The 14,579-nt window shown below is 41.7% G+C and overlaps 1 protein-coding gene across 7 annotated transcripts in view; it reads left to right on the top strand.

Annotated features, from left to right (window-relative positions):
- MEIS2 (Meis homeobox 2) overlaps positions 1-14,579 on the top strand; it is a 137,603-nt gene that overhangs the window by 60,211 nt on the left and 62,813 nt on the right. For 5 of the 7 annotated variants that reach the window (XM_066608592.1, XM_066608594.1, XM_066608589.1 and 2 more), the window contains exon 8: positions 9,765-9,910. In XM_066608592.1, the coding sequence (XP_066464689.1) occupies positions 9,765-9,910 (146 nt within the window). The remainder of the gene's footprint in view (positions 1-9,764; positions 9,911-14,579) is intronic. The other 2 variants (XM_066608593.1, XM_066608595.1) reach the window with 1 other exon arrangement.

Here is a 14,579-nt window from a genome sequence, read left to right as displayed (position 1 = left end):
TTAAAGTATCCTAGAAAAGATTCGCACGCAGTAAACACGCCACGGATTCTGCTCCCAAATCCACTCCCGTGTTAACATTCTATTGAACAATATGGAGACTCACACCTTTTTTAATTAAATGCTCTTTATTAAAGTTTTCAATTTTTTTTTAAACAACTTAACCAACTCTATCCCCCCTCCAGAACCCAACCCACCCTTTTCCACCAACCGCCCTCTCTCTCATGACGTCCCACCACAATGTATATGATGTATCGTTTGCTAGTAAGTTCAGGCTCACACCTTAGTTCCTACAACACAGTTTTTTCCGCACTTGGATTTTTAAATCCACGTTGTAAAAAACAAAACTGACACGTCAATTCTGGACATCCAAAATCTGCGCTGGCCTGAGTTTAAATCCGAGGTTTGGATCCGCATGAAAATCCACAGCAGAACCCCCGAGGCCAAAAAATCCAATATGCACCTGATACTTAAACCACTGTGTGAACAAGGCTGAATTCTGTCTTATAAAATATTTTGCTAATTAAATCTGACCAATATTTTGACTGTAACTGCACATCAATACATAGTCTAGGATCACAATCGTGTTGTAGATCGGACGACCTTATGGTCAGAGTGTGTAGAAAATTCTTCTTTAACAAGCGAAACTGATGACTGGGTCCAAATCTCACAATTCTCTGTTTACAAAGCTTTTCTTAGAAGGTGCTACACCCCAGGCTCCATTCAGGAGTTCAGGCAGGATTAGAATAGCCTGCCGCTCCCCTCCCATGTTTGAGTGTATACACGTAATGACATGTCCAACAAGCCCTGCGTCACTCATGACTTACTTCACCTAGAGCACATTGCATGCCCTCTATCAGAAGAAGTCAACAAGTCAACCCTGAGATATTGGCCTGCTGCTATATATATATATATATATATACAAATAAACAAACAATTATATATATATATACATATCTTTGTTTATGTATACATGTATATATGTATATATACATATAAAAAATAATAGAACATGTGCATATATATATATATTATTTTTTTTAAAGAAGGCCTGTGTTTTGTAGTAGTAACATTGCTAGATAGTATCTATAAAATAAACATTAAAGCAACTCTCTGATTTGGTACAAAATCTTCTTCCGGGACCAAAGAAGGCAGTTATATTATCCATAGTTGGTCTTTTGTGCCAATGCCTCCTCCTATCCGCTGGTTTCTGGTCCCGTTTTCAGCCATGCAAGATGGTCAATGCAATCTTCAGACTACCTAATCTCCCTAGTGCATTGGTAGTATTAGACTACTAATGCACTGTACCTGCTCTCTGATTGGCCAGCACTGCTGACATGATCAGCGCTAGCTAATCGGAGAGCAGTGCACAGTGTTTATTAGGTAGCTAGAAAATTGTAACCACAAACCTTGATGGCTGAAAAAAAGGTTCTGGAACCAGCATTTCGGAGGGACATTGGCAGAGAAGAAGAACTAATATACCCCCTCTGATCCCGGGGCACAAATTTGTCCCAAATATGGAGGGTTGCTCTATGGCCTGCATCTCTGTGCTCAGCAGTAGAGGTTTGTCCCTGAAGAAACGGCAAGTCTTTCACAACTGAATAAATACATAGTGTTTCTGGTTGAGCGCTGTTGAAATGGGTTACAGGTAACAGCAAGCTACCATGTAAGGCTGGGTGCACAAATATCTGTTGTATCTATGCAGGGTTTTTTATGCTTGAACCAGACACAACTGATTACATTTTTGAGCATTTTGTGCACTAGTCCAGCATCAATAACCGGACAGAAAAATGCTGCATTCAGCACTTATTTCTTTCTGGGACAGATTGGCATCCGGTGTAAAAAAAATAATGTGCCAGATACCATGAACTATACCTCAGAAAACTATGGGACCAGTATCTGACATCAGCTACCCTCTCGTGTATGACTAGACCGCTTCATGGGAAAAAAAATAATGGCGGAACGTTTTATCTATTCATCTATCTATCTCTCTCCTATCTATCTATCTATTTATCTATCTATCTATCCCTCTCATATCTATCTATCTATCTCATATCTATCAATCGATCTATCTATCTATCTCACATCTCTCTATCTATTTATCTCATATCTATCATCTATCTATCTTCTATCTATCTGTCTATCTATTTATCCATGAATCCATCATCTACCTATCTATCATATCATGTGCTAAGGTGAAATCCTTACCCCCTTCTGTCTCTGAGTACTGCTATCTATTTGCCTATTCATCCATAACTGTTTAAGGAACATGGGCACACCATTAAAACGAACGAGTCATGATATTCACTGATGTTGAAAAGCAGATACTGCAGTTAATGTACACTGAGAAATAAATAAGTATACTTGCATTATTTGTATCATCTCTTGATACATACCTCTAAGTGATTTACAGACATGCATTTACACTTAGGCACACTTTTATCTTTTAAGAAGTGCTGCAGATCTACACTTCCCAGATCCCAGAGGTCTTCCAGCTTGGCTCTGTAATAGCCTCTCTCCATCTGTGTCACACAAACAGCTGATGAAGCAGCAGCCAGCTCCTGGGCCTCGCACAATCACATCCGCCCAGGTTACAACAGCCCAGGGTTGCCAGGGAGCAGTCAAAAGCCATTACTGTTTGGGAGAATTTGCCCTGAGGCAGTTCCTTGGCACAGTGGAGAAGTGTGCGCATTAAGAGAGCGGGCGAATATATAATGTATATGTGGGTGTGCATATACACATTTACATAGGAACTAAAAGTCAGAGGGCTCCAACAGGACGCACCCACAATTCCCAGCACTCCAGGTCTGTGCGTGAGCATAAGAATTAATCCCAATTCTGCTGCTGAGAAGGAATGCGCTTTGTTAACCTTTTATTTCCAAGTCTACTTGGTAATGTTCTGAAATCATTTCTTCCATGCAACATAACTTGCTGTATACTTCTGTATCAATCGTTCCTGCAGTATACAGTTCAGCATTTCAATATTCCTTCTTTATATTCTAAAACTTAATGGTTGGTAAAGTTTTCCATTGGGCTTTGTGAAAAGAAGGAAGGTGATTAACATCCATATCCCATGGTTAGGCTGTAGGTTGCATTAGGTCATATGCATTGAACCAGTATGTAAACCAAATAAAGGCACAGTAATTAATGTTTCCTATATGAAAATATTAGGCCGGGATCTCTCAATGTGTCTAGAACTGTACCAGTGGTGTAAGTGGGGCCTGAAACTATTGCAGGTGGCATGATCGTAGCTGAAAGGGGTGCAGAGTTGGTAGTCACACACAGAGGCGTAACTTGAAGCTTCTGGGCCCCGGTACAAAACCTGTAACAGGGCCCCCCAAGTATAATGCTTTATTCATAGTACTGGGCTCCCTTTATGGAGAAGAGAGGCCTGATGGCCCCCTAAGGCCCCTGGGCCCGGGTGCAACCACATCCTCTCCACCCCCTATAGTTACGCCACACACCTAGGCCCAGTTGCTACATAAGACGACTCTGGTATTATAAATGGCACATCGTAGGATCCAGGCTTCGCATTGGGGCCCAGAACTTCCGAGCCAAGAGAGTTTTGGGAGCTTGTTAATGATACCAAAGCTCTTTTATCTTTGAATATGATGGAACAAAGGCTTATAATTGGTATTAGAGTCATTTATCATTCCCATGCAACATTTTATAAAAATATGACAGCTCTCATTAATTAACATAGAGTCAAATTCTACCCCAGCAACAGTACTGATAAATCCTCTCCACTAAGTGTAGTCACTGAATTCTAGATGACTGACATAGATGTTTGGTATACTTACCCAGCTAATAATAGACACCAAGTATGGGTGAAAATAAAAAATTGTGGCTGCTAAGTCTTAATACTGATCAATATTGCATGTAATATTGATGCATAGATGGTTATTGATAAGGCTATGACCACACTTGTGTTTAGGTATTCTGTGTTGTGGGTTCAATGCCCACGTGATTCACGTAGTCGGCTCAAGGTTGACTCAGCCTTCCATCCTTCAGAGGTCGGTAAAATAAGTACCCACCTTGCTGGGGGGGTAAAAATGACTGGGAAGGCAATGGCAAACCACCCTGCAAAAAACAGTCTGCCAAGAAAATGTCATGACATGATGTCACCCTAGGAGTCAGTCACCAGGGGACTGTTTACACCAGGGGACTTTACCTTACCTCTGTCAATAGAACTGTAAAAGGGAATGCCAGCCAGGGTTGGGACTGTTCTATGATGGCATAATGAGGTGTGTTGGGCTTTCACGATTCTGCCTGACATATTTCTCATCAAAATAGCGCAGCATTCTTGTTTAGGGTTGAGCAAACGGAACCAATTAAACCATGTTTCAGGTAGAACTTTGCTAAAAGTTCAGTTTGACACAAACCCAAACTGGGCTTTCAGCAAACCTCTACCTAAAGCAGGGTTCTATTGGTTTGGTTCACTCAGCACTAGTCCTGAACACTGGTATATAAAACTGTCTTAAGAGCTATAAAAGCACTGTTTAATAGTCTCATGGTGTTATACAGAGCTTTTATGGTTCTTAGACAGTGCTATATACCAGTTTTAGGAGTTTTAGTGAACTTCCTGCTTGGTTCAAACTAATTTAGACCGAACCAAACTTTTTGAAAAAGTTTGGCAAACCAGCCAAGCTCAACTTTTCAAAAGTTCTCTCATCACTTTTAGGCCTCATGTCCATGGGGAAACTCAGGCTCGCATGGATTCCCCATGCAGAATCCCGCAGCGGTTTCCTGCCCCGCAGACATGAGCCCAAGAAATCAGATTATACTTACCTGTCCGGACGCTGCGGGTCTTCCCTCCATCACGGCCGGATCTTCTTTCTTCGGCCCGGCAGATGTGCTCGACACGCCGATAGCGTGTTGTGCGCATACGCCGTGCACATTTTTTTAAAACTCCTGCTTTCCTGCGGCACATCACAAATACAGCTGTGAGTGTGGCGCGGGGCTGGACGGCTCCCATAGGCTTTAATGGAAGCCGCGGAAGCCGTACATGCAGAAAACCCGCAAAAAATGCAGCATGCTGCGGGTGGTTTCCCCCTCACGTGCGATCCACGCGCCACGGAAAAATGACATCCGCAGGTATTTAATCACCTGCGGGTGACCAATGATTCCCTATGGGCGCGGAGCACTCGTGCGGGACACCCGCGCAGATTTCTTAATTTTATTTTGCCCGTGGACATTGGGCCTTAGGGCGCCCACCCACTGGCGTTTGCGATTTCGCGTTTTCGCGGCGTTTTTCCCGCGTTTTTCGCGGCGTTTTTTGCCGCGTTTTTGCGGCATTTTCGCGGCTTTTCCATTAATTTCCATTGACTTTCATGGGTGCATTAGGAGAAAAATAAGGACACATATGCAACTGACAGTTCCTATGTTAAAAATCGCAACGCAACGCAAAAAAAAACGCCAGTGGACAGGAGTACATTCAATTCTAATTGCTCTTGAGAAAAAACGCAAAACGCAAAGAAAAAAAAATCGCCAGTGGGTGGGCGCCCTTAGTCAGGTATTTCTGTGTTATACTGAAGTATAATTATAAGCATTTCATAAGTTTTTATACTTTTGTTGAAAAATACATCAAGTTTAGGCAAAGACTCAATATTTGCAGTGTTTACAGACCCTTAGTTTTCAAGACTTCTGCAATTCGCCATGGCATGCTGGATATCAGCTTCTGGGACAAATCCTGACTGATGGCAACCCATTCTTGCCTAATCAGTGCTTAGAGTTTATCAAAATACCTGTGCTTTTGTTTGTCTATCTGCTTTTTTGAGAATTGACCCCAGTTTTACAATGGGATTCAGATTTAGGGAATTTCCTGGCCGTGGACCCAAAATTTAAATGTTTTGTTCACTGAGCCACATCGTTATCACTTTTGCCTTTTGGCTTGGTGCTCCATCGTGCTGGAATGAGCATTGTTCATTACCAAATTGCTCCTGGATGGTTGGGAGAAGTTACTCTTGGAGGATGTTTAGATTCCATTCTTTATTCATGATAGTGTTCTTAGGCGAAACTGTGAGTGAGGCAGCGTCCTTAGATGAAAAGCAACCCCACACATAAATGGCTAGGATGCTTTACTGTTGGCATGACATAGGAGCCATGGTAGGGCTCACCTTCCCAAATAGTCTGAAGGAGGCTTCATCAGAGAAAATACCGTAGAGGAATGGAACTGCAGATGACTGGGGTAAAGTTATTTTCTCTGATGAAGCCCCCTTCAGACTGTTTTGGATATCTGGAAGAATGATTGTTCAGAGAAGGAAAGGTGAGCGCTACCATGAGTCCTGAAGCAGCAAACTTTCTGAAAACCAAACTTTATGTTACTCTCTATGTAACTTTATGTAACTTTTGGTCACAACTGTACAGAACAAGGCAAAGTTCACTTTATAAGTAAATTACTGTATGAATAGGCCATATAGTCAAGAATACAAAAACCACCCCAAAAAGTGACCAACCCAATCTGTAAGCGATCTGATTCATTGTCAGCAACAAATGGATTAGCTTGCTGAGCCATATTGTTCTAGTTATGGCTAGACTCCTTTATCATGTCAGAAACTGGGCGCTTGGTTGGATCCTCTTGTGGGTCAGTTCAGTCTTGAAAGTAGCAGTTGATGAGGTCTGTCATTGATGCCAAAGATGTATAGAAGTATATGGTTAAACACAGTGATGTTCAGTGCTGTAAAATAACTGATTATAAAAGTGCTTCACTAAAATATGGAAAAAATGTAAATGTCTGCAGATGGCGGCCAATATCATGTCTACAGTGGACTCATGGGGTTGCTTCTATAAAAGCATTTAAGATTTGGTGATCTGGATATTGTGTAAAAGGACTCTTTTGAAAGTACGGCAGTGACAGAAGTTATGCCAGAGTAATAAAGGTACATCTGGCACCTATATAACAGCTGGAACATCTGAAACCACTTCTCAGTGTTGTAATATAATAAGATATAGACAACTGACATAGTCATACCAACTCTGCCAGCATAGAATGGGTACTTCATACCCCAACCCCCTCAGTGGTATGATCAATCTGATCAGTCATACATCATTGATCAGTCATCGTCAAGTGAAACACTATCAAGTCAATATCTTTCAATATTGTTACTTTTTTCCAAACTTTACTCATATCTTAAAAATTATCTGTGTTTCATCACAACTGGAGTTTTGTCACTTTTACTGAAAATCAATCACTTTGGCTTTTTGATATGTTGTTTGCTCTTAATATTCTCCACCATCCCACTCAGATTCTGGGGAAGAAATGAAAATCGCAGGCCATTGTGATTTCCATAGAAACCAAATAATGTCTGAATTTGGTTGTTAGTATATTCAAAGACAAACTATTCTGAGCAGTTCTTGCAATAAAAGGACAACAGCATTCAGGAACATAGCAGGCATTGGCAGGTTTTGTGCCCAAGGGACTGGGTGCCAGGAGGTGACAACAAGAAACGCTGTCTTGGCCAGATCATTCAATACAAGGCTGGGACGATGAAATATCACAAAGCGAAGGAAAGCCTAGCTGTAACTTAAGTAGCATAGATAACCATACCATTGGGTATATGTTTAAAAGAAATGGTCCTTGTATGTGGGCCAGTATGTCCTGGGAGGAGATAGAGCTGTCCAAAGTTTATTATCTTAACTTTTCCTGGGATGTGACCTAGTCGGAGATTTATAGCTTTTTGGGGATAATTAATGTCTGTTCTGCTATGACATCAGGCTGGGATCCCAGTAGCTGCACACATGTCCCTCTCTTGGACATAGAGCTTGTCAAGGCCAGCAGGGAGCATTAACTCCCCCCTCCAGTTTTTCTCTTTCCTGTGACTGTGGACTAATGATGTGTAAGATGAAAAAAAAAATTCAGCCATCTAGAGCAGTGTCCTCCTAATCTTCATTTATTTTGCATTTCATTATCCCACAAGTAACTCGCATCCATGTCTAACCCTAGCTGCCCTGTTTTTTTCACCCCCGAAAGTTATTAGTTCAAATATTAATGCATGCGAGTGATATATCCGGCCTGTGTTGATTGATGCCTTCCCAAAAAGGGGGAGACATGGCGGTATAAATTTTCAGAAGGTGGGGGCCAGTTTTGCCCTGGCAGCAGGGTTTTTCAGATACATAATTCACACGCCCTGCAGGCATTGCTTTCAAGGCATCGGAGCCGCAGGGCGAAAAAAATAAGCAAGGCTCTTAAAAGTGAATGATTTTTGCTAATGCACAATTAATGCCATGGAAAAGCACAAAAGAGCAAGACTGGGTGATGGAAACTTCTGATTAAGTTGGCACACTGGCGTTGACGAGTGTATATCTTTTTTTCTTTTAATTTTAACTGTTTCAGGGCTGGTGCAGCATACCCAGTTTTATTGCTCCCCAAGCACTCACAAGTGTAGTAGGTTATTCTATTGAAGTGAAGCTTGAGAGAGACAGAAAACAAAGACTTCTGTAGTACCTACTGCTCCTTTTATATGCAGAACTCAAGTTGGGTTCATTGTTTCATGTGCATTTGTAATGCTACTCATTTGCAAATCAGTATCAAACATATCATGTCTAGTATATAACCAAATGCTTATAGATCCCAAAGTTTGGACATTCTCTATCAAGAACAAAGAGAGAAACCTGAAGAAGTCCCATTTTCTGCAGACACTCAACTTTAAGAACTTTGGAAGATGCTACAGTGGTGAATAAGTGTCCACATTAAATATTTAACCCTTTGACAATCCAGCTGTTGCTTTATTTCCCACCATCCTCAGCTATCTGCCATTAAACTTAAGGTCCATTTACATGAGGTATAGATCAGCTGAACAAACTTTCATATGACTGTTCGTTGCTGATAACTGCCCAGTATAAACATGCCCTTTGATCACACAACAAATGAGAAGATACTCATTTGATGTTGATTGAATCTTTTATATTGACATAAAAATCATTGGGAATGTTCTGCTAGCAATAATAGATAGATAGATCTTGTTATTTGTATAGCACCAACTTATTCCGCAGCGCTTTTAGGTCATTTATTCATTATGCCCCACCAACCTGGCTGCTCATTTTACCGACCTTTGGAAGGGTGGAAGGCTGAGTTGACCTTGAGCCAGCTACCTGAACCAAGCAGGGATTGAACTTGCCGCCTTCAGGTTGTGACAAGAGCTTAGGACTGCATTTCTGCTGCCTTAACACTCTTCGTCACAAGGGCTCTAAATAATGAAACTGCATGGGGATTGTATGAGCAATCACTGGTCCAAGTAAATGGAGGTAAACAAGCACTGGCTGACTTTCTATATTGCTTACTAGCACTTGCCATATTATTTGCATGTGTAAATGGGCCTTTACATAGTTCAACATTACCACGAGGATAGAAAAAAGTTGTCCTCCCTAGTGTAGACTTAGCTTATCCCGAATCAGATGTCAAGGTGTAAAGAAAAGTGGTGGAGCTAGAAGCCCTGTAATCATACCACCTTTGTAATGGTACGGAGAATTTGCAGGTACACTAGGCTGTAATTAAGTGTCACATTACTACAGAACAAGGCAGGAGAACATCTTGCTAAGTTACAGAAGACTGATGGTCCTTTTCACTACAGTATTCCAAAGGCAAAGGTTAAAGATGACAAAGAGATGTTCACCAACGGATGGAAGCTACAAGTCATGCAAGTGTTGAGAATTCTGGCGGAGTCTTGTGAACGGTCTATAGTCTTGTGCCAATCCGTTTGATAAGGCCTAGCAGATTTCTAAAAACGTCTATCTGATGTTATCAATATATCTCTCTTTTTATTATGCAGGGGATGTTTTAGATAACAGTGTTGCATCTCCCGGCACAGGGGACGATGATGACCCAGACAAGGACAAAAAGAGACAAAAGAAAAGAGGCATATTCCCCAAAGTAGCAACGAATATTATGAGGGCGTGGCTTTTCCAGCATCTCACGGTGAGTGTTCACTATATCTGGTAGTTTTCTATTTCTGTTCTGGAACGTGTAGTGTTAAGAGAAGCCTATAAAAATCCATACAGCAGGCCTACTTCGAGAATGTGCTGTTGATTGCCATAATGATGGATTAATTTTTTATGAGGAGTCCATTTCCAGGGTGCACAGGAAAAAGTCATGAACCTAGGACATGTGTATAGAGATGTTAGGAAGTCACAGTGCTTGTTTGAGGGTTACACTAACGTCTTCAACTATTAGAGATTCTCTTTTAATGACCAAATAGAAAGAGATCTCAAACGTTACATTATTCATTTTCTCAATTTATATGATTAGTTAACTTTATTATTAGAGATGAGCGAGCGTACTCGTCCGAGCTTGATACTCGTTCCAGTATTAGGGTGTTCGAGATGCTCGTTACTCGAGACGAGTACCACGCGGTGTTCAAGTCACTTTCATTTTCTTCCCTGAGAAATTTGCGCGCTTTTCTGGACAATAGAAAGACAGGGAAGGCATTACAACTTCCTCCTGTGATGTTCCAGCCCTATACCACCCCCCTGCAGTGAGTGGCTGGCGAGATTAGGTGTCACCCGAGTATTAAAATCTGCCCACCCGCGGCTCGCCACAGATGCATTCTGACAGAGATCAGGGACAGTGCTGCTGATGCCAGAGCTGCTATAGGGAGAGCGTTAGGAGTGATTTTAGGCTTCAAGAACCCCAACGGTCCTTCTTAGGCCATAGTCAGAAATCGCAGATCGCACCTACCTGTTCTCTTCTCTATATGCGCTCAATGGGGCCGGCGGCAGCAGCGCCGACCCCATTGAGAACATATAGAAGACAAATCATTCTTCTCTGCCACAGCTGTAACAGCTGTGGCAGAGAAGAACGATGTTTGCCCATTGAATTCAATGGAGCCGGCAATACAGCAGGTTCCACTGAAAGCAATGGGCTGCCGGCGTGCGCGGGATGAATTGTCGGGAAGGGCTTAAATATAGAAGCAATTCATCAGGCTGAGCCAATCAGGGGGCAGGTCTGACTCACACCCCCTTCACACCCACTGTAGGCCGCGCTGAACTCCATCTGCTGGGACAAGGTAAGTATATATATATTTTTTATTTTTACACATTTCTGGATGAATTGCAGGGAAGGGCTTCTATATTTAAGCCCTTCCCTACAATTCATCCCGCGCACGCCGGCAGCCCATTGCTTTCAGTGGAACCGGCTATAAGCATGTAACCCAGGAGAAGTGGCAGCGGAGTGTCATGCAGGCAGTGATTGTGCTTTGTTGGAGGTAGTGTGGTGCTTAGCAAAGGTATGCCATGCTAATGAGGGCTTTTCAGAAGTAAAAATTGTTGGGAGGGGGGGGGCCCACTCTTGCCGCTATTGTGGCTTAATAGTGGGACCTGGGAACTTGAGATGCAGCCCAACATGTAGGCCCTCGCCTGCCCTATCCGTTGCTGTGTCGTTCCCATCACTTTGTTAAATTGCCCAGATTTTCACAAATGAAAACCTTAGCGAGCATCGGCGATATACAAAAATGCTCGGGTCGCCCATTGACTTCAATGGGGTTCGTTACTCGAAACGAACCCTCGAGCATCGCGATAATTTCGTCCCGAGTAACGAGCACCCGAGCATTTTGGTGCTCGCTCATCTCTATTTACTATATTAGTTGTGTTAGTTAAGGCATAAAATACTGAACCAAGGCCTTTTTGACCTTTGTAGCCACCTAGGATGAATGTTTCAGGAAGAGTTTAAACATTGAGTTTGCTGATAGTGATGGGAAATAGTTGCAACTTGGTGTAGAACTTGGCTGAGTGATAGAATAACCTGCTGTATTACTGCTATTAACTGAACCACAGGCATGTTATACCTCAGATATATTTGTGCTTTGATGGTGATGTATTTACTATCAGAACAGCTTAGGAACTGAACATCACAAGATCCCCTAGAACGTGGTTTTACGGCATGGGTGTAACGATAGGGAATGCAGGGGATGCGGTTGCACCCAGGTCCAGAAGCATTAGGGGCCCATAAGGCCTTTCTTCTCCATATAGTAAGCCTAGTAGTATGATAAAGCATTATAGTTGGGGGCCCGGTTACAGGTTTTGCATTGGGGCCCAGAAGCTTCAAGTTACGCCTTTGTCTTACATTGACCATATGAATACATATATGTAAATGTTTCTTATTGAGAGGAAGGTATTTGATTAGAATTAGAGATTTAGATCAGAATTGATAGGTCAAAAATGTCATAGTAATAAATTACAGTAGATTTATAGTCAACTTTAAGTACGGAAGCTAAGGCACTTTGGACAGGTTCCTTAATGAATGCTTGTTGATACTGAAGCCCAACCTTGAATCAAGAAAAACAAATGTATGCCAAATTGACATTGACAATTTAAGCCATGTTCAACTTCATGTCATCTCTTTGAAAAAGGTGGTGACTGAGCTTAATATCACTTAAGGGAGTTTCGGAACTGTCACCTCTCTTTCTTTAACCTGTGATTTGGGAAAATAGTTGATGCAACTTTCATATCACTTTAGAGAGACAAACTGTAACTCTGCTGTGCTGCTCCTACTTATTTTGTCATCTTCTTGTCCAAGCCCTAAGAGAAGAAGGTGACAAGAATCAGACTGGTGGACAAGAAGAACCTGTTTTTTGGCTAGGAGATGCTTCTTTTTGAAGGGTCGCTGACCTCTGCCCACTTAGCTAAGCGGAAATTCCACTGAACATTAAACCGCTGGACTTCTTACTTAAGGAAAAGGCAAAATAATGAGTCCTAGGCAAATACTAACTAATTGAAAGGGCTGTAAACCCATTACATATTGGTCAGAGATAATCAAGGGTATTTAATGACTTCTATCTATTCAGGAGCAGTGAAGCTTCAGCAGCCAGCCCTGAACCCTGCCATGTGCTTATTATCCTCATCATTAGTAGAATTACTTCACAGCTGTTCTTTGCTACATCATTTCAGCTGGGGGCCCGCACCAACCATACAATGCATTAACCCTTGATTTGCCACCCTTCATGTACAAAGAATGGCAGAGGGGAATATTCCTGCCATCACTCTTACTTGCCCCTAAGTAATGTGATACACCGAGGCGCGTTTATAAAAGCTGGCACAAGTGAAAACGTCAGGTGAACAAATAATGACGCACATTTAGTGGTATGTGTCATTCAAAATGCAACTTTTTTTGTTCCCTATAATGACTTTTGCGACTGGAAGTAAAAAGTGGGAGGATTATGGTTGTATACTGGTCTGCTGCAAAATGACACTATTTCAGAGCACTGGGTTTACACAGGTGCGGGGAGCCTGGTAGACACGTCATTTGCAGAGTTAGCATGATATTTTATCATTTTGTGTTCATTTTGGTAATACGGTATGTGTAGAACAAGAATTTCTTGCTATTCTATGTGCTTTTGTCCACCACTGCTATTTGCACTAACTGAAAAAGTATTGTAAACTGGAAATAGAGAACAGTCTCTGGGAGAACAAGGTAACTTAAGGTGACAGCACTGGAAAGACCTTTCTTAATAGGGAACTGTTCTATTCCCAATCAATCAGCGGAATAGAATCGGATGGAGGGATTAAGAGGATCACTATCTAATATAGCAATGCAATATAGCTAAATAAGAAGGGCTACATCAATGATTTATACCGGTAAGGAAGCTACTTACAATGCTTCATGTACACTTAATTAAGGGGGAACACATTTCCCATACAAATTATTACATACAACAGTGGAGGCTATGCTTGTATATGTATAGCACTCACAAACTGAGATAGAAAAAGAAAATTAAGCACCACTTGATATGGTTCATTACTATCGCCTTGGGATGTATTGGGGTGAAGCATGCACCCATTAATTAAGTGCTGACCGTGCAGGGACATTTTTTTGCCCAATTAGATGAAGTTTCAATGAAAATGTAGAATTGATCAGTTCACTGTATCAAACAATTTTGGCCAGCTGAAATTGTGGTCATCAAAGATGACAGTAGGTTTTTTTATATATATATATATATATATATATATATATATATATATATAAAGAGAGAGAGAGAGAGAGAGAGAGAGAGAGAGAGAGAATAGAGAGATCTTTGAGACCACCACCAAATATTGCATTGACAAGTGGTCTTCTTAAATAGCCACTTCAGTGTTTGTTTTTCATTGACTACATAACTGGTCCTCCAGTATTTACTAGTTGATTAGTATTTCCTTGGTTAGTTATTCCTTTCTATCTGAAACTGCTGGCCTCCTTCTCGGGTGGTCATGTGATCTCAATTCTGACCAGCACAGTTTTACTTGGCTTTATGTGTTCTCAAATTAGTCAGTTTTGCAGTCACCATAATTCCTGTGTGATGGACCCTACCACACAAGTGATTAAGAGGGGGGCACAGACACTTCTATCACAGTTACTGATGATGATTAGAGGTTCCTGTCACACAGTTATAATGAAGGAGACGGTAGTTCAGCCTCCTGACTGGTCTGTAGCTTATTAAGGGGAATACAGAAGATAATGATAATTACAGTGTCCCCCCAGCAGGCAGAGATGGTACTGGTTCTAGGTGCTCATGTGATGTTATGCTGATGCATCATGGGACTGATAGCACAGAACAGTGAGAGAAAGCAGGGAGAAATCTCAGTATCAAGTTGGTGCCTGCTAAGCATCAAACAGG

This window comes from Eleutherodactylus coqui, chromosome 6, assembly GCF_035609145.1.
Source record: "Eleutherodactylus coqui strain aEleCoq1 chromosome 6, aEleCoq1.hap1, whole genome shotgun sequence".
NCBI lineage: Eukaryota > Metazoa > Chordata > Amphibia > Anura > Eleutherodactylidae > Eleutherodactylus > Eleutherodactylus coqui.
This window is presented reverse-complemented; position numbering and strand designations above follow the sequence as displayed.